General features: G+C 38.2%; 2 protein-coding genes and 1 non-coding gene across 6 annotated transcripts; 2 read left to right on the forward strand and 1 right to left on the reverse strand.

Moving 5' to 3' along the window:
* Nucleotides 1-176: 176 nt before the first annotated feature.
* Nucleotides 177-5,673, reverse strand: LOC115665192 (DNA-directed RNA polymerases II, IV and V subunit 3-like). Its single transcript, XM_056307919.1, has 3 exons — nucleotides 5,119-5,673; nucleotides 3,962-4,199; nucleotides 177-702 (listed from the first exon to the last, which is right to left on the reverse strand). Exons 1-3 carry the CDS (start codon nucleotides 5,565-5,567, stop codon nucleotides 430-432), a joined length of 960 nt encoding a protein of 319 aa, XP_056163894.1. The 5' UTR covers nucleotides 5,568-5,673; the 3' UTR covers nucleotides 177-429.
* A 9,090-nt stretch (nucleotides 5,674-14,763) lies between these two features.
* Nucleotides 14,764-23,271, forward strand: LOC115690411 (4-hydroxybenzoate polyprenyltransferase, mitochondrial). Of its 4 annotated transcripts, none has more exons than XR_008815763.1 (10): nucleotides 14,764-15,422; nucleotides 17,434-17,569; nucleotides 18,485-18,606; nucleotides 19,515-19,584; nucleotides 19,694-19,843; nucleotides 20,815-20,950; nucleotides 21,037-21,133; nucleotides 22,188-22,259; nucleotides 22,686-22,795; nucleotides 23,027-23,271. XR_008815763.1 is itself a non-coding variant. In XM_030616742.2 (9 exons), the coding sequence occupies exons 1-8, from the start codon at nucleotides 14,947-14,949 to the stop codon at nucleotides 22,255-22,257; spliced, it is 1,257 nt and encodes a 418-aa protein (XP_030472602.1). In that variant the 5' UTR covers nucleotides 14,764-14,946; the 3' UTR covers nucleotides 22,258-22,259; nucleotides 23,027-23,271. The 4 variants fall into 4 exon arrangements, 2 of the variants coding, with proteins under 2 accessions (XP_030472602.1, XP_030472604.1); XR_008815762.1 differs by having other exon boundaries at nucleotides 22,694-22,795; XM_030616742.2 differs by lacking the exon at nucleotides 22,686-22,795.
* Nucleotides 22,692-22,812, forward strand: LOC130137158 (small nucleolar RNA snoR77). Its single transcript, XR_008815773.1, has one exon. It is a non-coding gene; the product is annotated as a small nucleolar RNA snoR77 (small nucleolar RNA).
* Nucleotides 23,272-23,627: the final 356 nt, after the last annotated feature.

Genomic DNA, 23,627 nt, shown 5'->3' on the forward strand with positions numbered 1-23,627 from the left:
AAGTGCCCGAGAGAATGTCTGAGGAGCATGAGGAAGTGTAGCACTTGCTAGTTGCTGAGCTGTTTAAGAGATGGGATGTACAATCTTCAAATCAATGTTACAGGCTCAGTTTGTTAGAGCAAGAGTAAAACTGCACATTGAGAGTATCCCAAGAAGAGAAAATTTTGGCAACCTCATTAAAAATGTCAATACTCATGCAGAATCAAATAAACGAGTCACCCAGAAGCTTGATAGGGATGATCCTGTAAGAGGGAAGTGTATATGATCTCCAAAGTACTCGTCTCTCGGAAACTAAAACAAACAGAACATAAGAAAGATTGAAATCACAGGCTGATAATTTCGTGTCGCTAAAACAAATTAAAAGGGTTCCATGAAGATCCACTAAAACATTTAAGATCAGGTTTAGAAGTACGCTTTTGTACAATCCAATCATCCTCCACGCATATGAGCACCTAGCTCACCAAATTGATCATCAGCTTCTACTGTATCTTCTGATAAGCGAACTGCATCCAGTTTATGCTTCAACACTTCTATGGCATTGAGTACCAACTGTGAAGCTTTAATTGCTCCAGTGGATTCGACAGTGAAAATAAAACTGTCCTCCTTTGCATATATCTCCACAAGACCTGGCTTTCCCATGGCTTCAGCTTTTTTGATTACTTCATCATCATAAGTGTAAGCCTCAGGATCAACAACTACCACCTAAAAGGGAATAAAAAATGAGAAATAGAGGGCCTAAACTCAGCCATCCATGCATATTGCTCAAAGGAACAAATTAAAGCATAGCGTAAAGTAGAAAGTCCATAATCATCATTCGTTTAGAATAACATTATTGTGACATGAAATGAGACTCCATCTTATGTTAAATAAACAAATTAGACCAGCTGCAACGTCTAGAGAAGCAAATATAGCATCCAATTCAACATGCCAAGAATGACACAGTATCAATCATGTCTTATTTCAAGCCAAAGTAAAATTTATTCCTGTTTGTAGAGAATCTGCTATTCTCACAATCTTACAAATCTAGGAACCATTCCTGGTTAGCACTAATTCCTGTGGTGAGTTGAGTATTCTGTCTCCTAGGAAGAAAGGTTCAGCACACTCATGAGTCAACAATTCTAATCATCATTATACAATATTTACTAAAAAGAGTGTCTCCTCCAGAACTATCTCCACGAGTGTATATATTACAGGCACAGGATGATCGATGATCAAGGAAAAAGAAACAATAAAATCTCTTCCTTTGTCAAACATCATTCTCAGCTTTTATAATGTTCTATCAGCTCAGCATATAAGAGCCATATCAGACTAAATTAATGGGTCAGATAACTCTTTCAGACTCTCTACAAGTCAAGTCATTAGCTGAATAAATGGCCACTCTGACTATAATTAGAAAAGAATTCCCAAAAAAGAAAGGGTTTAGTGGCCACCCAATTTGGCAATTAACTCGGTTTTTCCTAATAAAAATACCAAAAGACTAGTCCAGTTACTTGATCGCCACAAAGAAAACATGTGGTGTGAAGAGCTAGAACAAATACATCAAAAGAAAGAAAGAGAAAAAAGAACTAGAACATAGAAATAAAAGTAACTTTTAGTAGTGATTGAGCCTATTCTTAGCAACACATTAAAACAAAAGCTTTCTTGCAGGCATTTCTGATGTGTATTTAACCAAATCTACTTATAGCACAGTGCTTGACAATATAATGGGAGCTAACAACATTAATCATATGCCAAGTTAAAGCCAGTGATTATTTTTCAAATTGTAATAAGCATCCTATTTATTTTTGTGTGATTTCTTTTATTTCTCATCTTCTTAATTTCAGTAAAAAGTAAGTTTCTATTTTGTAGGGGTTATTCAAAATATAACTTTGCACTTGCCGAATGGCAGCCATTTATCGCATCAAGATTTAAGTTAAGTTTGCCATAAAGAATCACCAAAGCAAACAAGAATAATATCAGTAATTAAAGAATGATTTTCTTGGAAATTAACCAATGACCCAACAAAAAGAATGAGAAAAGCTTGAAACAATTAGAATTGAGATGATAGAAAGCAAATAAAGAAGGAACAAAACTATTTAAAAGGGTTTCTTTTTGCCAAAAAATTATCAGAAACAATTTGTAAGGTTGAAATAATTTGGAAGATTGAAAACATAATAAAAATACTGATACTTTCATTAAGAGCACAGCAAAAGAATTTTGAGATATATCACCACCTTTTGATTCAAACTCGGTGCAGAAGTAATTCCGTCAACTTCCCCACATATTGAGCCACCTGTGCAATTTGTATCCATCGATACATTCTAGACCAGATAAAGTATAGTTTTCATGGGAGTGACGCCTTAGGATTGAGCACCACTTACTCAAGTGAAGAATTTTACTTTCACCAGCTTAACTTGTCAAGACATGGTCAATGTACCCATACTGCACTTAGAAATAGTAATCCCAACAAATCCGAGGCCTGGTTCGTCTAAAAGTTACCATCGACAACAATTACGCACTCATTTTTCAATTACGAAGCATGGCTAAGTGACCCAACTCGCCAATAATTACCCTAAGTGGATAAGATAAAGAGCCCACATCCTTTCTTCCCCCTTCACTTCCTTCCCAAATCTTTCTCATTTTAATATCTTCAAGGTAAACTATAACTTTTGCTAGATTAGACTCCTCTCAATATGTTGCCATCTACATCTACATCTACATGTTACATCTAATGATCTCATTCTTTCCATTTATCCTGATATATTAAAGAATCTTTCTGAAATAAACTATTATCAAACAGTTTTCCCAGCGCCAGATAATGAGAACTAAATGATCATTTTTCTAATGGGGTTACTCTTATCAAAAGCAAAATGAATAGCTAATGTACAATATGGCTGTCAGTTTTCACAGTGCCGACCACTCCTACCAAAAGAATGTTTGCACATGCAGGCTTGCTGCTGAAAGCATATCTTGCATTTTGAGTGTTTCATTATCCTTCGGTGACAGAATACCGGTCACTGTCTCAGCTATGCTCAGGAGGCTAAATGAAAGTCAGTACAGGCAGGGACTCACCTTGGGACACCTACTAATTATAAGAAGTTTGTCTCGTTCGTTTTCTTTCCCTTATCATTCCCCATTATAAGTTACCCTTTTTACGGTCACAACTATTGTAATTTGAATTCGTTTTTCCTTATATAAGTCTATATTCTATAAGACTGCAGTCACTCTTATTTCGAGGTACCTTCAGCTGTCATTCAGTACTTCAACATTTGCACTAGTATCATACTGATGCTCCTCGCCTGCACACACTACCATGACCAATTAAGGCACATACAACTTCACATGTATATGCCTTAGATGTCCTCGCTAAGTTATCTTATTACAATAAGAACACAGATACTGCTCAGATTTTGCTTTCCACATAAGTGTCTTTGGATTCATGAAATAAAAAAGGTAGCTGAAGATTCTTATTTTCACATATTGAGAAGAAAAATAGTCAAGATGATCTTAAAATCCACATTGAAACCCTACTTCTTTTACAGTTTCACATGTATTGACCCAACTGTAAAGATTATAGTCAAGTGTTATAGTTTAAATCCAGGAATTTCATGTTGACAGATATTTCAAGTAGTTGCTAAGGCGTCAAAATTTGAAATTTTTTCCTTCAAACACAGAATCAAACTGATCAAATCCTATCAGAATGTTATCAGGGAGAGTCAAGTACAATATTTCATAATGGAGTTGAAGTAAAACTTATTTGCAAAGAAAGAATACAAGGCATCACATCAAGTTTCTCCCCCTTCATCTTATTTCAGAGCAATCCATTGGACAATAAAGTTCTACCATTCTGGTTGCAAATATGTAGCATCATTTCTTTTAGTCAGACAATATTATGTATATGATAAATTCAGTTATCACGTTCATTGGAAATTCACGCATCCTGCAGGCCACACACATATTCAATGATTAGAGGGAAACCAACCTGCTCAGTATTAGGATCGATGTCAAACACTTTGGTAGGACTGCTGTCCACCCAACTTTGTTTTTCCTCAAGGGACAAGTTCTCCATTAAATCTTCATTGATGTGAATTTCAGGCTCATACATGAATGTCACTGTGGCTGCAGGTGACCACTTTGCATGATCTTTGCCAATTCCTTTTCTTGCTATTGCTCGCAGCCTTAGCTCTTGACCTCGGCGAAGCTTCACAATAGTAATTCCCCTGTGCACATAAAAGAACATATGGGAAAATATAGTGAGAAAAGCAACTGTTGCACCATTCTCTCAATGCATCCCAGACAGTAATGACAATGATGCTGACTATTCATACCTATCCATATCCAGGAATTCCCCATCACAATGATATCGATAATTATCGGTCACATTCTCTATTTACTCTACAGGTATGAAGCAATTAATTCACAACAACATATGATTAGCTACGAAATATACGAACTTGCATTTAAGGTCTTCTTTACACAGAAATTTATGCACCAAATTGGTCTAACTTAAAGAACCATGTTCATCATCTATTCTTGCCTTTAATCCGAGAAGAAATCTCAAGGTGATTTTACTGCATACTCACGTGAAGAGACAAGTATTGCCGCATATAAGTGTCTATAAACCAACAATAAGCCCTTCATCGAACTTATTTCACTATTAATTTTACCACTAACCAAAACACACACACACACACACAATCGTGCATACCCACCGGCACACCTCCACAAAACTTAGGACACAGTACGAGCAATTCAACAAAACTCAAATGTCCAAAGCCCTCTCTTTTTTTTCTTTTTGGCTTTCACAAAACCTCTAAAGAAGCAGCAGGTCACGCTATGCAAATCAATCTTAGACAATTTCCAAATGAGCAGCTCATTCAATAGAGCTTTTAAATTACAATTGTGAGAATACCATGTAATCTTTAGCCAATAGTAGGGTAACATGTTAAACCGTGAAAGCAGGTGAATTTCATATTCACCCAAAACGAGAGAAACATGACATTTCCAAGCAGAAGCCCAAAAATCAAACCGAAAAGAAATCACCAAAACCCTCGACACATTTGCCTAGACGAGAGAAAAAAAATTTGAAAGTGGCAGCAGCACCACCAAAGCGAAGCACGAGCGAGCTAATAAACATACTTCTGCTCGGAAGAATCGTCGCCGCCGAGGGAGTCGGAGAAGTCGACGGGGACGACGGTGTGGTCGGAGCTGATGAGGTCCTTGCTGGTGACGTCGAGGGTCTGGTCGGTCATGCACTTGGCGCGGAGGTGGAACTCGACGGAGCAGAACTCGCACTGGCCGTCGCCGTCGCAGGCGTCGCAGTCGCGGGAGAAGCGCATGGACATGGCGCGCTCGGAGGTGAGGGGGATGAGGCCGAGGCGGTGGGCGATGAACTCGTCGTTGAGGACGGAGGAGTTGACCTCGATCTCGACGAGGTCGATGGCGATGGTGGGGACCTCCGCGATCATGACGCGGCGGAGGGCGTTCGCGACGCTGGCGTCCGTGTCGCGGAGCTCGAACTTGAGGTAGTCGTCCTTCGCCTCCCGGACCTTCACCTTCGGGAACCGCTGGTACGACGCGCCTTCCATCTTCGCCGCCGCCGCCGCCGCCGCCGCCGTCTACGGAGGAGGAGGAGAGATTCGAGGAGGAGCTGCTGCTGCTGCTTGCTTGCTTGCTTGCTTGCGCTGAGAATCGCAGAGGTAAAAATGCGTTCTTTTTCCTTCAGGGGTTTTAGATGAAAGAGAGAGAGAGAGAGTGTGGGGGGCGTGCGACGTCGTATCGTCCTGGTTCGCGAAACGTTGCGTCGTTTCGGGCACTTGCGAATACGGCAGGTCGCCCCTCCATTTGTGCTTAAATTGTAGTCTCGATTTTTCTTTTTTGGACAAAGGAGGCTCAATTGATCAACGATGTGCATTTTTTTTGGTTTTTCGAAATGAATAGTTCTTCCACGATTTTTTGTAGACAGTGTTGATAAGTCAATCGTGTTCTCTTTGCTTTATTTTTATTTTTTTTTTATGCTCTAAAAAAATCACAAATCAATACACTTCGTGCCGCTAAAAATCTCAAACCGGTACGCGCAGTAGCACATTTACCTTCAAATTGATTTTCATGTCACGAAAAATCCTGAACCGGTACAATGTGAGAATTCCACTGAAATCTTATTGTGAAAGCCCGGCAAAATTAGGGGTTTTAGCAAATTTTCGAAATATTAGAGAGCTCTTAGAGTAAAATTTGATTTCCCAGTGGTAGTTAATTTTTTTAGATCCGACTTCCCATAACACCATGGTTCAGTATACCCTTTTATGGTAAATTTTTACACGTCGATCATTTGCGTTATTTACCACGTGTAGACTGTCATACTATACTAGTTTGAGATTTTTTACTATGCGAATGTTAGTTTGAAGTAAATGTGTACTAGCTTGGAATTTTTCGTGGCCGACCAATTAAATTTTTCGTGTCACGAAAAATTTAATTGGTCGGCATATCAATTTGAGATTTTTTCTTACACAAAAATTAATTTGGAGTAAATGTGGTATCGATGTACCAATTGATCGACGTGCCAATTTCTTCCTATTCAAGTGCTCATCTTCTTTCTTCTTCCAGCAAGATGAACAAGGAAGAGCAGCGACCTCGTGAGGATGGAGGAACACCTTGAGAGATTGAGTGTGCAGTGTTGGCCGTTGAGCTCACCATCGATCGGCTTCTTCTTGTTCTTTTCGGCGGGCATTCTCCGAACGAAGCCCTCACGCTCGGCCCAATTGCACCCGTCGCTCACAAATGCCAAACGGAGGGTGTGAGCCGTTTCTTGTGAGTCACTAAACTTGTTCTAAATCGGTCCAAATCTACATCATAAAATGGTTACAATCGGACCCGACCCGACCCGATCCGAAAGTCTCATATTTGGTCATCGTCGATCGCGAGTAATGAAAGGCACGACCTCCTCGGCTTCTACTCATCCGGACTCACTCTGCCGTATGGCTTCGCATCTTGCAACTCTAGGTCTTTGGAATCCTTGGATGAAGAAGAATATGAACAAAAAAAATACGTGGCTCTTCCCTATTCATCTTGTTGAACGAAGAAGAAGATGAACTTAAAAGAAGAGAAGGAAAAATAAATATAAATTATATGCAAACGGAAATGCCCTTGATAGGCTGACGAGATTAGACCTTATTTGAGATTATTATGGTCACGTTAGGGTTTTATTTGAAATGACATGCACTTTTAAGCCCTATTTTAATAAATGGTTAACACCACGAAAAACTTGGTACATCTATTACAAAATTACCTAAATTAATTTTTTGACTATAAAAAACCTCAAATTAGTACACCTGTGACAAATTTATCCAAAACTAATTTTTTGATTACCAAAAATCCTAAACTGGTACACTTGTGATAAATTTACCATCCATTAAATTGAATTATCACCACAAAAAATCACAAATTGGTAAGGTAGTCCCCGAAAGGCTTGAACAAGAGATTCGTCCGTGCGGGATAGCATACCTATTACAAACTGACATTGTTTTCCCTGATTCTCAGCATAGATCCCATTATTGGTATCAGAGCATGGTTTTATGTCTAGCTTGGTTCGTTTAATGTGCTTAGCTGGTGATTGTCCACTGCTGCGAAGATCTCCTCTCTCTTCATCATGGCTAATCCAGATACAACTCCAATCACTCTTACTGCTTCTCTTACTCCATCATCTTCTTCATCATCTTTAACAAAGTTTCGTACTTCAAATGCTTCTAAGATGGACTATCTCTATGAAGTATCTCTTAACGATGAAATAAAGATTTCCGAAACACAACTTCCTCTCAGGAATCCATACTCAGCCTTTGCCAAACCCGCTTCATTTTTTTCCCTCATCAGGTCTATAAGACATCTCATCTGTCATACTCCGAAAGAGGTCAAGAATATGTCCAGTCTTCCAAATTTGGCCAACACCCAATTCCTGCCACTGAAAAGGAGTACTTTGTTACTCTTCAAATTCCTCCTGAATTTCCAAAACAGTGGATCCAATAAGGATATTCGCATATTCACTATAGAGCAGTCTGTCTTGCTCTCATCTTTTATGGGAGAGAAGGCTTGCCTATTGTGGCAAGAATGGCTCTTTTGGATACTAGATTCCTAAAATACCAGCATGCTTGTATTGGTACTGTTCAAACTACCTTAAATCCCGAAACATTCTTTATAACCCTTTATCCAAATTTTAATATTACCCTTTCAGATCCCCAGCTATTTTCCTTCTTGAAAGTTCAACTTCAGTTTACGGGAGCACCTTAAACTGCTGATTCAATTGCTACAACTCTTCGTTACCAAATGGTGTATAGAGTCCAAAATCATGCCCTAGATCTTAATTTCCAAAATGGAAATGAAGATGCACTGTTCATATCCATGCAAAATGATCAGGCCTCTTGCATCCATGTTCCTCGGCATATTCCAAAAGAAAAGTTAGCCAAGCTTCTCCCTGAATCTTGGATAACAAATCATGAAAAGCTCCACCAAAATAGGAAACCTCTGCAATCTTCAGATTCGAATTCGTCAGGAAAAGATATGGTACTGTAACCATCAAATTCAATAAAGAAAAAAAAGAAACTCCTTCCATCTTTCCTACTATCTTTATGATAGAATGTTGTGTTTCTAATCCAGTTCCTGAGGAACCAGACCCAAAAAAGTTGGTTCAATACTTCAAAAGTGACGGACATCCTGTCCATCACTACAAAGACCCCTATGATCATTGTTTCTGAAATCCTTTTTGCTAGTGTTTTCCATGTACAAATTCCCCATACGAAGTAGATCCAGCTACCAGGCCAAAGCGAAAAACAAGGAAGGCCAAGGATAGCTTCTATCAAAGATATTTGAATGGAAGCTCAACCATTGATACCCTTGGATAAAATAGCGAATACCAGTTTAGGGTTTCATATGGTTCGCCATCACCTCCATCACTTCCATCAACTCCATCACCTCTATCATTTCCATCACCTCCATCACCACCATCAACTCCAGTTTCACCTCCATATAAAAAACCTATTGTTTTCCCTTTTTACAAACCAATCTATAAGTGGGTAAAGAAGAATTCTTATCCACTTGAAATCCCAGTTCTTCCTGAAAACCCAAGCACCAGGCAACTTCCATCTATTTCCATGTTCAATGAAGTTGATTTCCCTCCTTTAAATCTTGTTGAAAGTTCTTAGCTTTCTTTTCCTGCTACTGAGGAATTTACTGACCCACAGTGAATATACCTTCATGCTCCAAAAATTCGTTCTCCCACTGATGTAGATGAATGTGGAAGACTAAAAAGAACACATGTTGCTGAGATTGTTCTAAATTGGCAATCGGAAACTCTTTTGGCGCAAAATCAGGCTTTCAAGACTATTAACTCCAAAATTGTTGATGTGCAACAAGAAATTCGAAGATATGACGAGTCTATATAAAAGATGCTTGTGGATTTCTAGAAAAGGCTTCATGCTCTGGAGTTACGACAGCATCTTAGATACCATTATCTTGAAAGTCTGAAAAATAAAATAGAGAAACTCAAAAGACAAATCAATCTCCTTGAAAAAGGAAAATTTAAGCCTACTGATTTTTTCTCTATTCCAAGAATAGGATACTCTTCTCCACCACCGTAAAACTCTCCAGTCTTTGCTGCAGCTGCTCTTGCAGCCGAAACTTCTACCCAACGAGACAGAAGTGATATGACAGAAATGCGAAATCGCATTTGAAAAATGGAAAAGCTCTGAAAGGAAAGAATGAAGGAAAAAGCAAAATCTGTTGCTGAGTCCTTTGGAGAACCTAAAACGAATTCTGACTAGCAGATAATGATCTCAAACCCCTTGGAATCTTTTCTGAGGGATTTAGGCAAATATCAACAAAAGAATCAAGAAGCTGATTCAGAACAATATCCACAAGAGTGCACTTCTCCAGAAAATAGCAAAGGTATTAAATTTGCTAAATTCAGACTTGGAATTTGACTCTTAATCCTCTTTTTCTTCCTCTATTTTTCCAATTCCTTCTATTGAATTTTCCATATACTACCAACTACTCCTCCGATTTTCATGGCTGATCCACCAGAACAAGACATGGAACCAAATTCATCTGAACCAGAGGTTATTCAAATTAATAACCCATCTCAAATTTCTATTTCCCCATCCAAACAGTTCTTCACTCTTGATAATACTCCTTATTCCAAATGACCAAAAAAATTGGATGAATTCCATACTTGGTTGAACACCAGAGATCTTGTTATTGAAAGCAAATATGATGTTCTTTTAGAATTTGCCACAAGGTTTACTAGAAGTCTTAAACATTGGTGGCAAGCAACTTCTAAGACAGATCAAATGACTTTTCTTCTTCTACAAGACTTTTCCCAAGTTATTGAAATCATTTACCTATATTTCATAGGAAAACCTGCTGATGTTCTTGAACTCAAAAGAAGAGAATACTTTGAAAGAAAATGTTGTTCTCTTCAAAAACAGCACCTAGACCGCCATTACAAAGAAATGATTAAACTCTTTTACAGCCTAGGAGCTGATCCGAATTTGAAACAAGTTTCCTTAACTTCCATTCCTAAAGAACTCTCCCAACAAGTTGAGAGATCTTTTCTCAACAAGCAAAAAAGAATTGTTGATATCCCCTTTGGAGAGCTACAACAAGAAATTCATCTTTGTCTTGATGAACTTTGCCTTTAAAAACAGATGATGAAAAATTACATCAGTGACAATCGTGAACTTAATGGTGTTTGCTACAAACAATATTTGAAGATCAAATGTTCAAAGAAAGATTGTGACGGTTTCTGAGGAGAATATTAAAAAAAAAAAACAAGCACTTCAAGAAGTATCGAGTAAAAAGATCTACGCACTTCAGAAGGAAGAAGAAATGGCGATTTCTGCGGAAACGAAGAAACTTCACGGGACACAAGAAACCAAACCGTTGCTTCATTTGCAACAAGAAGGGCACTTTGCCAAAAATTGTCCTCAGGCTAAAAAAGGTCAGAATCAACTTCATTGTCCCTATTTTCGAGTCAGAATCATCTCATTCATAATATCGAACTAGAGACAGAAATCTCTCTTGACAATAATGATATCGAATCCCTATTCTCTGTAGATGAAAATCCCACTGACCAAACACTTTTTATCATTCCTTATTATTTCACCCCTAATGAAACAGACTTTGACTCAGAACCTGAAGAACTTTTCCATCTATCTTCACAGCCTGAAAATCTGGACCCTAGTATACATTCCAATCAACTTCATTGTCCCCATTTCCGAGTCAGAATCTATCTCTCAAGTTCCAGACTTGAGAATTGTTTCTGGAAAAGAACTTAGGTATAAAGACCAATTCTCTGAATTCGTCAATATCCAAAGGCTCTTTTCTATCCAGATGAGTCTGCTAGATCCAATCATGCAGAAACTGTTAGAATCATGCTTAGAAAATCATTTCGAATTCTCTCATAAATGTTCTCATCCTTTGTGAAAAAAATCCAGAATTCTATGTTCGACTACCCTTCAAGAAAAATGAGGATATAAATCCTACTAAGGCTAATTATTCGGGAACGAATCCATAGCATTTGGCTCTTGCTAAAAAAAAATGCTCAGAATTGTTATAACAAGGCCTTATTGAAACTTCAAATTCTCAATGGGCTTGTGAAGCTTTATATGCCAATAAACGTGTTGAGTAAAATAGAGGTAAGATGAGATTGGTTATCAACTACCAGCCTCTTAATCTTTTTCACCAAGATGACAAATTTCCTTTGCCTTCTCGATATTCCCTTTTGGCGGGAATCACTAAAGCCCGTATTTATTCAAAGTTTGATCTTAAAGTCGGATTTTGGCAATTGGGCAATCATCCTGATGACAGACCTAAAATGGGATTCTGTATTCCAAACCAACACTTTCAATGGAGAGTTCTTCCATTTGATCTCAAGGTTGCTCCTTCCTTATTCCAAAAGGCTATGTGTCGCATATTCCAGCCGATCTTGTCCAATGCTGCTATTTATATTGACGACATATTACTCTATAGCCGAGACGAAGAATCTCATTGCCAACTTCTTGAGTAGTTTGGAGAAATTGTGAAAAAATATAGCATTATGCTTTCCTAGAAAAAGATAATTGTTGCCCAAACATAAGTTGAATTCCTATGTATGCACCTTAATAAAGGTACATATTATCCAAGGCCCCATATCGCCAAGGAATTACTAAAATTTCCTGAAAAGGATTTTACAACCTAGCAAGTTCAACAATTTCTCTGGATAGTTAATTATCTTAGAGATTTTGTCCCAAATATTGCAAAGTTGTTAATTCCTTTGCAACTGATGTTAAAAAAGCATCCGGTGCCATGGGGAAAGGCACAAACCATAGCAGTTACGGAACTCAAAGAAATTATGCAAGATCTTCCCTCTCTGCAAATCCCATCCACAGGAAAGAGAATTTTGCAGACTAATGCCAGTGATGAATATTGGGAGGCCATATTGTTCGAAGAACTTCATGGTAAGCGACATCTTTGCTCTTACAAAAGTGGCAAGTTTTCTCAGGCAGAAATACACTATCACTTTACCTTCAAGAAAATTTTGGCAGTAAAAAATGGAATAAAAAAGTTTGAGTTCCATCTTATTAGCCATCATTTTTTAGTAGAACTGGATATGACTTCTTTTCCCCAGATGATCAAATTCAAACAGAAGCAGATTCCTCATCTTCAACTACTCAGATGGGCTGAATGGTTTTCGAAATACTCCTTCGAAACCAAACATATTGCAGGAAATAAGAATGTTCTTGCAGATTTTCTCTCCAGACCAAAAGCATCGGCAGAAATCAACGTGTATATTCTTAGGCATTTCTTTCCTCTTCAGCCAGACAAGTACAAATTGAAAGATTTCAAGAATGGCTAAGCTTGGAATATCCTCAAGAAATAGTTGAGCAAATTCAAAAGGATAAACTCATTGAAAATTTTGACAACCTCATGTGGCAATATCACACAGACCTTTTTTAGACTACATGGAGGCTGTATTCTTAGCTCTTTTGGATTACACTCGAGGTACCCTTTCATTCACCCATTAATTTGACAAAAATGATTTTCCTGAAAAACTTAAATGGCTATTATGGTACCTAACCAGTAAGTACTTAATAGCTATTGAGTTTCCCACTAGAAATTTTTTTCTCAAATTAATCGGATTACTTATGGCTGATCACATTGAGCTAAATGAACACAAGAAAAACCTTTTAACTGTGCTCAAATGGTTTTACTCTCCTGTTTATTGGAAACGGCTTTTTCTCGAAGAGTTGAAAAAAATCCGAGATAATCCAGAAACACACACTGTTGTACTCCTCCATCGTCCATGGACTTTTGTGCACAACAATGGCATAGTCTCCAATACTGTTGCAGTAGTAGGTACTGCTATCTACAAGCCCCAGTCACATATTCAAGTTGCACGTGTTTATAATTCGTTTTCTAGTCGCATTGGCTCTGTTGAATATAATTACAGGGAACTCCAGAGGATCCTATGCCAAGAAAATCTTATTATCCCAGAAGAAGCATGGATTACACCACACCTGTTTCATGGGATCACAAAGGATCTTCATCTGCAACGAGACAAGCACTCAGAGAATACGATTAGGCACAAGTACAGCTCAGATCATCACAAGATCAAGAAATGTCAGACACAGGAAATCCAGCACGAGCATCTCAGAACCCATGGGGTGAACTGCTCTCTCAAGATCCCTATGACTACGGACCATTATCCTTATCCATTGGACTTGACACTAGTACAAGTTCCTATTACGCTCAAATAAGAAATTGGCCCCAGCCAGTCATGCCTGAAAGAACCAATTAAAACTTATCTCTCCCAGACTTTTCTACATATGCATCCTCTTCCTCAAACCAAACGCCAGTCATTACTAAAGACAATTTTGAACAAATTCTGGAACAGAGACAAATAGCAGAACATGAATATGCAAACAGCTCAGACTATGATTATAATTCTGGATGGAGATAAACTGGTACTGTTTCATATAACCGGCATTGTTCATTGTAACATATAATAGCCGGATACTGTTTCACATAATCGATACTGTTCATTGTAACATATAATAGCGGGGTACTATTTCACCTAACCCTATGAGTGTGTTTTAGGTGTCCTACGAATGTATTTTAGGTGTGTTTTGGACCGTCGTCTAACAATGTACTCCCCAGCGTCTATATAAGGCCATGTAATTTTTTAGTTTGGAATAAGAGGGAAATTTGTGAAATTTCAGAATTCTTACTTTCTATATCTCTCTAAAAATCCTTTTCTTCAAAACTTGGCATGATCCTCTAAGAAATGTAGCTCGGTCAGTTAAGCATAACATTATCCTGGTAACTCTGAGTGTCTCTATGCTCTAAATTAAATCTCCGGGTAGTTTTGCAGTTAAAATGCTGTCCCTGAAGGGCTTGAACAAGAGATTCACCGTGCGGGATAGCATACTTATTGCAAACTAACCTTGTTTTTCTTGATTCTCAGCATATATCCCCTTATTGGCCAAACTGATACACCCATCAACTGCCACATGTCATCCCACTTGGTAATTTGACGGTAAATTTTAACGGAAACTAATTGAGAGTAAATTTGTCACAAGTGTATCAGTTTAAGATTTTTTGTGATAAAAAAATTAATTTGGAATAAATTTATCCTATTAGTTTGAGTTTTTCGTGATATTAGCCTATTAAGAAAGTAAGGGCTTAATTAACCTAACTGTGCCAATAAGGGCTTAATTCACCGAACTGTGCCGTTTGGCTTCAATTCGTTTCGCTCCCTGTGTCTCTCCTGCATCGCAACTCGTTCCTCGTTTCCTTGCCGGTGGTGATCCAGAGGATCCGCCACTCTCCTTGCCCACGAGGATCCTCCAAGAAACAGCAAGAGATTCTCGCAAAGCACACTGGGCATTTCCCCTTCTCCCCTGCCGAGAGCAATTCTTGTGGGGGCGGATTGGTATCGCCGCAATGTACACGAGGAGGTTCAGGACTAAACTTCAGAGATGGGGATCGGTTTTCTATCACCGCCGCAATAATGGGTTTGGTGCCCGACGCTATGTATTGACCCCTGAAGCTTCGGCGAGCGAATTCGCTCCATCGCTCTCTGCTCTGCTCGGGAGATGCCTGTACAGCCCAAATGGTTCCGGGCAGCTGCATTTGTCGTCCCACGGTGCGAATTCGGAGTTTTCCCGGCGGAATTTCGGGTCTTTCAGGTGTTCGAATGGTGGGTCTGTCGCGGGCTTCTCGAGCGTGGCGGAGAGTGCCAAGAACGATGATGAGGATGGGAAAGATAACGGCTCGTGTGGTGGCGACGAGAAAGGGTCCAGGCTCGGGGCTGCGTCTTGGGTCGACTTGTATTTGCCGAGGAAGGCGAGGCCTTACGCTCACCTTGCTCGCCTGGATAAGCCTATTGGGACTTGGCTGCTTGCTTGGCCTTGTATGTGGTAAGAGGGCTTTGCGGTTTTGAGGCGGCTGTTTTGGTTTCTCTTTTCGTGAAACTGAATAAGCCCGAGTAGTTTCGGAGAAATGGATCGCTGATGTAGAAGTGCTGTGTATCCCAGTTCTTTTACCGATTTGCAATTCTTGTTTGGGATGGTTCATTTCAATAGGTTTGTATGTGCGATGTACTTTGTTGTGTTTGATAGAATGACTCTTTGAGGAGCAACTATTCTTTCCCAACTTGTACTGCCTGTGTCTGCTGCATTATTTATATAAAAGGTTTTGTCGTTTGGGAGTTGACATAGGCATCGATAGATCACTTATACAAGGATTATCAGTGGTAGGATTATCTATGGATCTTATACATCAATGACTTGAACTGCAAGTGGGGAGGACATGGCAATGTAAAATTCTGCAGCTGACTCTTGTTTTTTGAAAGGGAGATAAATTCTGCAGCTGTCTCTTTGTTTCTATAGGAAGATATTACGAGATGCTGCTTATTTCCAAACTGATTTATTTTTGGCAACACTCTGAGGACTGGGATTTAGCCAACTGACGAATTTGGAAATGAATGTGGGTTCAGGCAATGACACCCTTTTCCAAGGCAAAGGCACCGTTTTGTGGGGCTAAAGCATAATCCTCTGTTTGAGACAAGACTTCGATGGTTTCAGACTATATGTGTCTTTGGAGGGTGGTTTGAACTCATTTTTCATAAAAAAAAATTTCAGATTTGGAGCTATCTCTGATTGATTCTTTCCTAGCTCTTCTCTATTCTGCTAAGGTTTGTGATTTCTACTTTCTGGATTACAAGATGGTGTACTATATAGAAAATAAGACCTCCAGTGTTAAATATGTTTACATTATTTTGGGGATTCTCTTCTCACTCTCTCTCAACAGCAATTTGGCTACTTTATGTTCCCCGTAGAATTTCTTATTTTTGTTGGACTGTAGCTTGGAATAAGGTTCTTTCTACAGAAAATCTCAGAAAACAAAATTTCACTCTGACGAACTGACATTATATGTGCAAAAATCCGGATGATTCTGTTGATTATCTTCTTTTGATTCATCTTTTTCTTCATTGTAACTTTGGCCGCAACCTACGGAATCATATCTTCAGCTCTTCGAAGGTGGTCTAGGTCATGCCGAGAAATTCCTCCAGTTATTTAGCTGTTGGAATGCCTACGTAGGAGACTCAATCTTTTAGAAGTCTTGAAGCACTGCATTGTTTTGTGTCATGCAATTGGGAAAGACCTTGAGGAATCTCAAGCTTTGATTACTTTTATTTTGCACTCTGCTCTGATTTTGTCTTGTCTAGTGATGTTCTACTTTCATTTGTTTATAAACTTTCCTCCTGTGCTTGTACATTTCTGATGTACCAGATTTCTCTTTTAATGAAGTTCTTTATGACTCAACCAAAGAAAAATATATCTTAGTGTAAAACACTTAGGGTGGCGCTTTCACAATGCCATTTGAAACTAAGGGAGAGAAAATATCACAAATGTTTATGATAAGCTCCTTTTCAGTTGCAATATTACTGTGATTTTAAATGGTCCTTAAGGCTAATTAAAATGCTACACAAGACATTACCATGAATGATTATAAAGAGAGTGTTGGTCCATAGTAGTTGCAGGACGATGCCAAGAACTCATGGTGTTTGGGGTGTATGCATGCCAATGAGTGGTCTAATGGATTCTGCAAAAAAGCTTCGAATGTAATCTTTGGAGCTATCCACCTAGAACCGTTGTAAGCATGTACAGTATGTTGGACTGCTATTGCTGCAGGCCCCCTCATATATCACTGTTTTGAACCTAATCGTTCATATTCAGTTATAGTTGCTTCCTCCGTTTGTCAGTATAATGTGAATTTATATACCTTCTATGAACTCTGCTCTTGTATTTATTTTGCCTTGTGGAATTGGGCTGTAAACCAAAGAAGAAAGATTTTCATGGTGCTGTTTTAATGTGATATGGATATGCTTATTGAGTTTTATTGTTGCTTACGTCCAACCAATTCTAGGTCAATCACGCTGGCAGCAAACGCAGGAAGCCTTCCTGATCTTAAGATGTTGATGCTTTTTGGTTCTGGAGCTTTGCTGTTGAGAGGTGCTGGATGCACTATCAATGACCTCCTCGATAGGGACATTGATGTGATGGTAAGCATATTCCTGTGTATGTGTTTTTCTGTCTTTTTGTTCGGTTGAATAACTTGTATGTGCACATGCAACAGTTGAATAATTTGGTTGAACCCTTATGTTAGAATGAATAGCATTTTTAACTTCTCCTATCAAATCAAGATCTTTTAGATGAATTGTTTCCTTGGCACACTTGTTGCTTTATAGAAATTTATTTGCATTCTGATTAAAAGTGGTAGCCTTCTAAGACTTGAAACTCTTATACGTCTAGTGTGTTTATTCTATGAAAATTCTTTTCCTCTATTTTGTCTTTACCCTTTTTTATTAAATGATTGTTCTGCTCTTCCCCTTTCTAGGTAAATCTATTTTGAAGTTAACCTCTTACATCTTTTTCTGATTGTCAGCTTGGCGCTATTGGGTTAATTGGAAACTCGATAAAAGTTTCTATCTCAATTTTAGTTGGATTCCCTTAAGTTTTAGTCTGTTTAAATGTAGCCTGCAATTTCTGCATGCCTGAATCATTTTTCTTAGAGTTCTCTGGTTTGACCGTGATAGTTTCAGAGTAGGTGCTGCTAAATTAAGGGTTTAAATCAATTTTTTATGAAATTGATATATAAAGTAAATCATAAGTTCACCATACACCTGTCATTTTAAGATTATCGCTTTTTATTGTACTTAGAAAGCCCTTTTCATCATAAAAGTCTAAAGAATGACACAGTCAATTTGTATTTTTCTGAGTACCCTTTCCTTATTTTCCCGAACTTTTCTGGTTGCTTTAAGGTTCTTTTATCTTTTGCTGCTGAATAAATTTTTTATATTTCGTCAGAAATAGATCATGGGTTGCTAAGAGCCAAAGTTCTTGGAATTTCTCTTTGATAAGATCAATTTGTTAAGTTTCCTTGGCATTTAATTTATGTTTGACTCTTTTTCTGTTAGGTGGAACGAACAAAGTCCCGGCCAATCGCAAGTGGTCTTTTGACACCATTTCAAGGGCTTTGTTTCCTTGGGTTTCAATTGCTTTTAGGTCTTGGAATTCTTCTACAGTTGAATAATTACAGGTTACTCTCACTTTTATGTCCTCTTCAGACACTGCGTGATAAACTTTTGCTAGCTTTGCAAGCTCCTTTGAGATTCAAATTGATATTTTACTGAAAAGTGGAATGCTCAGGTTGCATGTCTTTGGCTAATAGTTTCCTTTAAAAACAAATAAACACATGCTTTTAGTTTTTTAAGCAGTCATTGTTAAATTGTCTTAAGCACATGTGAGCATGAAACTATGTTCCTTGGTGAAGTTCATTTGGGTGGGTTTCCATCGTTGCCTTACTGCCAAAGTGCCAACCTTTTCAACTTGGTCCCACAATTTTCTGAGTAGGAAAGTCTAATAGATCATAGTGATGTCTTGTCACTGGTCGAAGTGTTATGTGAGTTACCTCAAACGGCAGGATGCAAGGCCAAAACAGTATAAAGGTGATTGTGCCTTGAAAACCTAAATAATTTTAGGATGAAGTTTGTGATTGTGAACACTGCTGTCATTATGTTCTAGTACTTCTGTAGGATGCATAGGCTTTGGTTGATCGAAGGTCCTAGCCAGCTTATTCCATTTCATATGCTCACTCATTATGTTTGCAATGTCCAATAGCCATTAGCAGCTGCTTTCTTTTTGGAGTAAAAATATTCACCTTGTTTCTTCCATAATATTGCAATGAGCTTGCTGTTGTTGACTTTCAGCTCAGTTATATACCAGAATTAGGTTCAACATTGAGAAACTTCTGCTGTTCCATCCTTGTATAAAAGGAAGATTGACATGATAAACGATCTTGGCCTTTTTTATCTATATAGTTTTCTGATATCTGATTTTTGTATATTCAGAAATAGCTAATATAAAAGCATGTAGAAGTGGTCATAAAATATGCACTGGTTGTTTTCTTTTTTTCCCAATGATTAAAGCTGCATTATCTTTTTACAGCCGTATACTGGGAGCTTCTTCTTTGTTGCTTGTCTTCTCCTATCCCTTGATGAAAAGGTTCACGTTTTGGGTAATAAGACTGGATTTCTATATGTCACAGTGGGCATAATCTTTCTGTTGTGCTTTTTGTTGACATTATCTGTTGACTGACGTCTAGGAAATTTTCAATGCCAATGCAGCCGCAGGCCTATCTAGGTTTGACTTTCAATTGGGGAGCTTTACTCGGATGGACTGCTGTTAGAGGAAGTTTGGATCCTTATGTCGTGCTTCCTCTATATTTTTCTGGAGTTTTTTGGACTCTTGTGTATGACACTATATATGCACACCAGGTATCTGACCGTATCTTGTGAAACTTGTTGAGTAGTTTATATTGTGCGTTTTGCATTTCGAGTTTTTATGGAAATGATACAATTTCAGTACCTTTTCTTAGTGGTTGGACATTTTTGGACTGGTATATCAATTGGTTTGAACGATACTCCTGGAAAAAAGTTAGGGATTGTGGCGGAGTTTCATAACTTCTGTGAAGTGAGATCTGTTTCACTGCCACCTTGATATCATCACTCAATTGTAGGAGCAAAAGAAATAAAGTGTAAGGCAAAAGAACAATAATCACCGATGATTCTAGGTAGAGAATCCAGAAAAGGGGATTATTAGATGTAATCTTACAGTGCAAATGAGTTGGATTATCAAAAGCAACATGGCAGAATCAGAATGGAGAACATATTAATTTTTGACAAATGGATTTGAGATGCCCAATGTTATTTTAATTCTGAGAGATTTTTGGAAGACGTGTATGGTTTTTATGTTCATCTTGAATTTGTTGGATGAAAACTGCTAAGAGGGGACAATTTATTAGGCTCGTTGCTATTTCTCAAACAAGCATGAAATGCGTGGCTGCAAATTATTCCATAAGTCAATTGAATATGCAATTACTGGAATGACTATTGAAGTCTCAAATCATGGTTATGTGAGCATAAAGATTTATATGCCGTGTTATGTCTCCATGAATGTAGAACTAGCTTGCATTGTATTCTTTGGTACTTGCAATGGACTGGTAATATGTAAGATTATTCAGTTTATGCACGAACGATCCTTTCTTGGCTCTCTTTTTAGCCTTTGTCTGTTTTTCCTAGGCATTAAAGTTCTTCCTCCTTTAGAATCTTTCTCCCTCCCAGACCCCCACTCTCAAAAAGCCCACTCCAGCACCACCAATACAATGTTTTAGTTAATAGCAATATACATTTAGTCATAACTGATCACCACAGCAAGGCTCTTGACATTTGTTTCCTCCTTTTTAAAGGATAAAGAAGATGATGTTAAAGTGGGTGTAAGATCAACGGCATTGAGATTCGGAGATTTGTCGAAGGAATGGATTTCTGGCTTTGGAATCGCTTGCATCAGCAGTCTTGCACTCTGTGGATATAATGCTGATATTGGTATTAATTTTCTCCCGTCTAAGGATTCTGACTTTCAATATTAAATGCAAGCTCATTATCTTTTTCCAATGATGCATGTGGAGCAGGATGGCCATACTATGCATTTCTTATTGCTGCTTCTGGACATATAGCGTGGCAGATATCAACAGTTGATCTATCATGCCGTGCCGATTGTAACCGAAAGTATGTATTTTGGGTATAGCCAAGCAATAAACCCCTTGCCTTTCCAATTTTTTTTGCTCAAGTTGTGCTGATTCTTCTTTCTTTAGTTTACTTCAACATCTTTAGTTTTTTAACCTCATTTCGTTGAGCCAAACAGTGGCATAGAATCAATATTAAGAACACAGAAGGAGGACACAGTCATCATATGTAACTCCCCTTGCCTTTCCCATTTTTTGCATTAGTTGTGCTGATATTTCTTTCTTTAGTTTACGTCAACATCTTTAGTTTCTTAAGCTTATTTTGTCGAGCCAAACAGTGTCATAGAATCAATATTAAGAACGCAGAAGGAGGACACAGTCATCATATGTAACTCAAATAGTTTATCCAAGTAATTGTAGACATACTTTCCAAGTGTTATGAATGCCTAGATGGCCATTCGGTTAAGATGATTATTTCCCCTTCAAAGGTCTTTCGTAACAGTTTTTCATAATAATGAAGTGTTTTGTTTCTTTCCTTTGTAAAAAAAATATTTGATTGTTTCTAGTGATACAGGTGATTGACATTTAGAATGGCCTTTTAGTGAGGGACATCTAGTTCGGTCTAAGTGTGAATTCAATATAATTTTTTTCAGGGATCATATATATAACTATCTTTAGTTGATGGTAATGGGATATTTTCTCTAGTTGCTGATGTTTATGCGATCAAGAGTGGAGGCCTCGGGCTTATTGGCTTCATCACTGAATATGGGATTTCGTGTTCATAGTATTCTTTTGCTTCGTCAAAGAATATCATGTAGTTCTTTGATGACAGTAATTCTAGGCTACCAGAACATAGTTAATTATGTTGTGGGGACGTGTTTTTGCATGTCAAGGGGAACCTCTTTGTATATTGTTCCAATCATATAACATGTAAAGTCTCTTTCAGAATTTGCCAAATATCTCCTGTCGTCTTTGAATTTTGGCGATGTTTAGGTTGCTGATGTCCAGTTGAAATGTACTTTCCATTTATTGAACAAGTCATTGCTATTCAAATTCATATACTCTCTGAATCTTTCTCACACTTTTGTGTGGTGCAGATTTGTGTCCAACAAGTGGTTTGGAGCCCTTGTATTTGGAGGAATTTTGTTTGGAAAGCTTGCAACGTAGAGGTGAGACTTTTCATGTGGAGCTTAGTTTCTCATCTTTTCTTTTTCCTATGATCGATGCACCTTACGTCACTGTTACTTATCCAATATAGAGAAAGGATACATCTTAAGGCTATCGTCAATACTAATGGGATTAGATGGCTTTTTGTTTGGGAGCACATTGAATCTTATGTCGACATTCCTTCTGAAAATAATAAATAATTTTCGAGCTACCAGACTCTTGAAATCGGATGTCTGCAAATTCATTTTGGTCATTGAATAATTATATTCCCCAACAGAACAAAAACTCGCTGTCACTTTTGTCGATTCTCTGGATATTATCCAATTAAAACTATTCTTAACCATTTTCTTTTGTCGCTATCGCCATGAAACTATTTGCTTTTGTAGCCACCTGCAGTTTCATGTTACAAAATTACAATCCTCGAGTAGTGTTTCAGGCAACCTCTTTGATTGGTTCATTGCAAGAGAGGTGTTAAACTGCTCGAACATTGATGTCTTCTGCTCTTCAGACTTGCTGAGGTGACTCTGAAGCTGGTCTAGTAAGCTTAAGTACATTTTCTGTATCAAAAATTTCCATGTAATGTGATGAAAACACCCTCACCACAACCCCAGGTGGGAAGAAAAGGAGGGAGAAAGAGGGAGGGAGGGAGGAGAAAAGTTTCCCCATTAGAAACTACTTGAGCAGATGTTGTATCTTCTTTCTATTGAGCAGAAATAATAAAATCTTGTTGCATGAGAGACGATTGATTTACATTCTAATCTTTTTACAGTCTTAGAAAGAAGCAGAGGAAGCAAATCGAAGGACAAATTCCTGCCCCACGCAAGCAAACCCTTTGACCTTCATCTCTTGTGACAACTCACCTTTGGAAACTCCTGGTCTCAAAACTTCTCTAGTGTAACTTTGTTGTTCAAACGTTGATCATCGCCATCAAATCAAGCAACAACTCGGTCGGTGGTGAACAGATCAGATTTCGTAGGCAGCTATTCTCCTCAGACAATAAGGTACTTCTGCTCCCGTCTTACAGAGCTCATACAACTGGCTCATATGCTTGTCTCGACTCCCCATTTACTCGGTTATTCAGAGAACCACCTGAAATCAGGTAGAAGACGGATTAGGTAAATAGTGTAATTTAGGCTTCAAATATATATTGCCCAAGTGAGAGGATGGGTACAATTGAAGCTCTTGTTGGTAAACTTCCCATATATCCTGTGGGATTTGAATATTTAGCATATAGTAAATAATATTTACCTACACAGATATAATGCATATTTAAGCAACATGTATTATATATATATAGACTAATGGATATCTGAGATAGATATGCTATCCCACATTATGGCCCTTCTCTCGTCCTTAATAAGGGATTGCAA

This window comes from Syzygium oleosum, unplaced genomic scaffold (assembly GCF_021117445.2).
Source record: "Syzygium oleosum isolate NSW1041296 unplaced genomic scaffold, Sole_v2.1 Sole_v2.62, whole genome shotgun sequence".
Lineage (NCBI taxonomy): Eukaryota > Viridiplantae > Streptophyta > Magnoliopsida > Myrtales > Myrtaceae > Syzygium > Syzygium oleosum.

Bases quoted from the DNA above. Each gene is read 5' to 3' on its own strand.
- LOC115665192 (XM_056307919.1), bottom strand. From the start codon at position 5,567: ATGGAAGGCGCGTCGTACCAGCGGTTCCCGAAGGTGAAGGTCCGGGAG. The intron at 4,200-5,118 runs GTATGTTTATTA...TTATGTGCACAG, and splicing joins GACGATTCTTCCGAGCAGAA to GGGAATTACTATTGTGAAGC. The intron at 703-3,961 runs GTTGGTTTCCCT...ATTCCCTTTTAG, and splicing joins TCGATCCTAATACTGAGCAG to GTGGTAGTTGTTGATCCTGA.
- LOC115690411 (XM_030616742.2), top strand. From the start codon at position 14,947: ATGTACACGAGGAGGTTCAGGACTAAACTTCAGAGATGGGGATCGGTT. The intron at 17,570-18,484 runs GTAAGCATATTC...TTTTTCTGTTAG, and splicing joins ATAGGGACATTGATGTGATG to GTGGAACGAACAAAGTCCCG. The intron at 20,951-21,036 runs GTATTAATTTTC...CATGTGGAGCAG, and splicing joins TGGATATAATGCTGATATTG to GATGGCCATACTATGCATTT.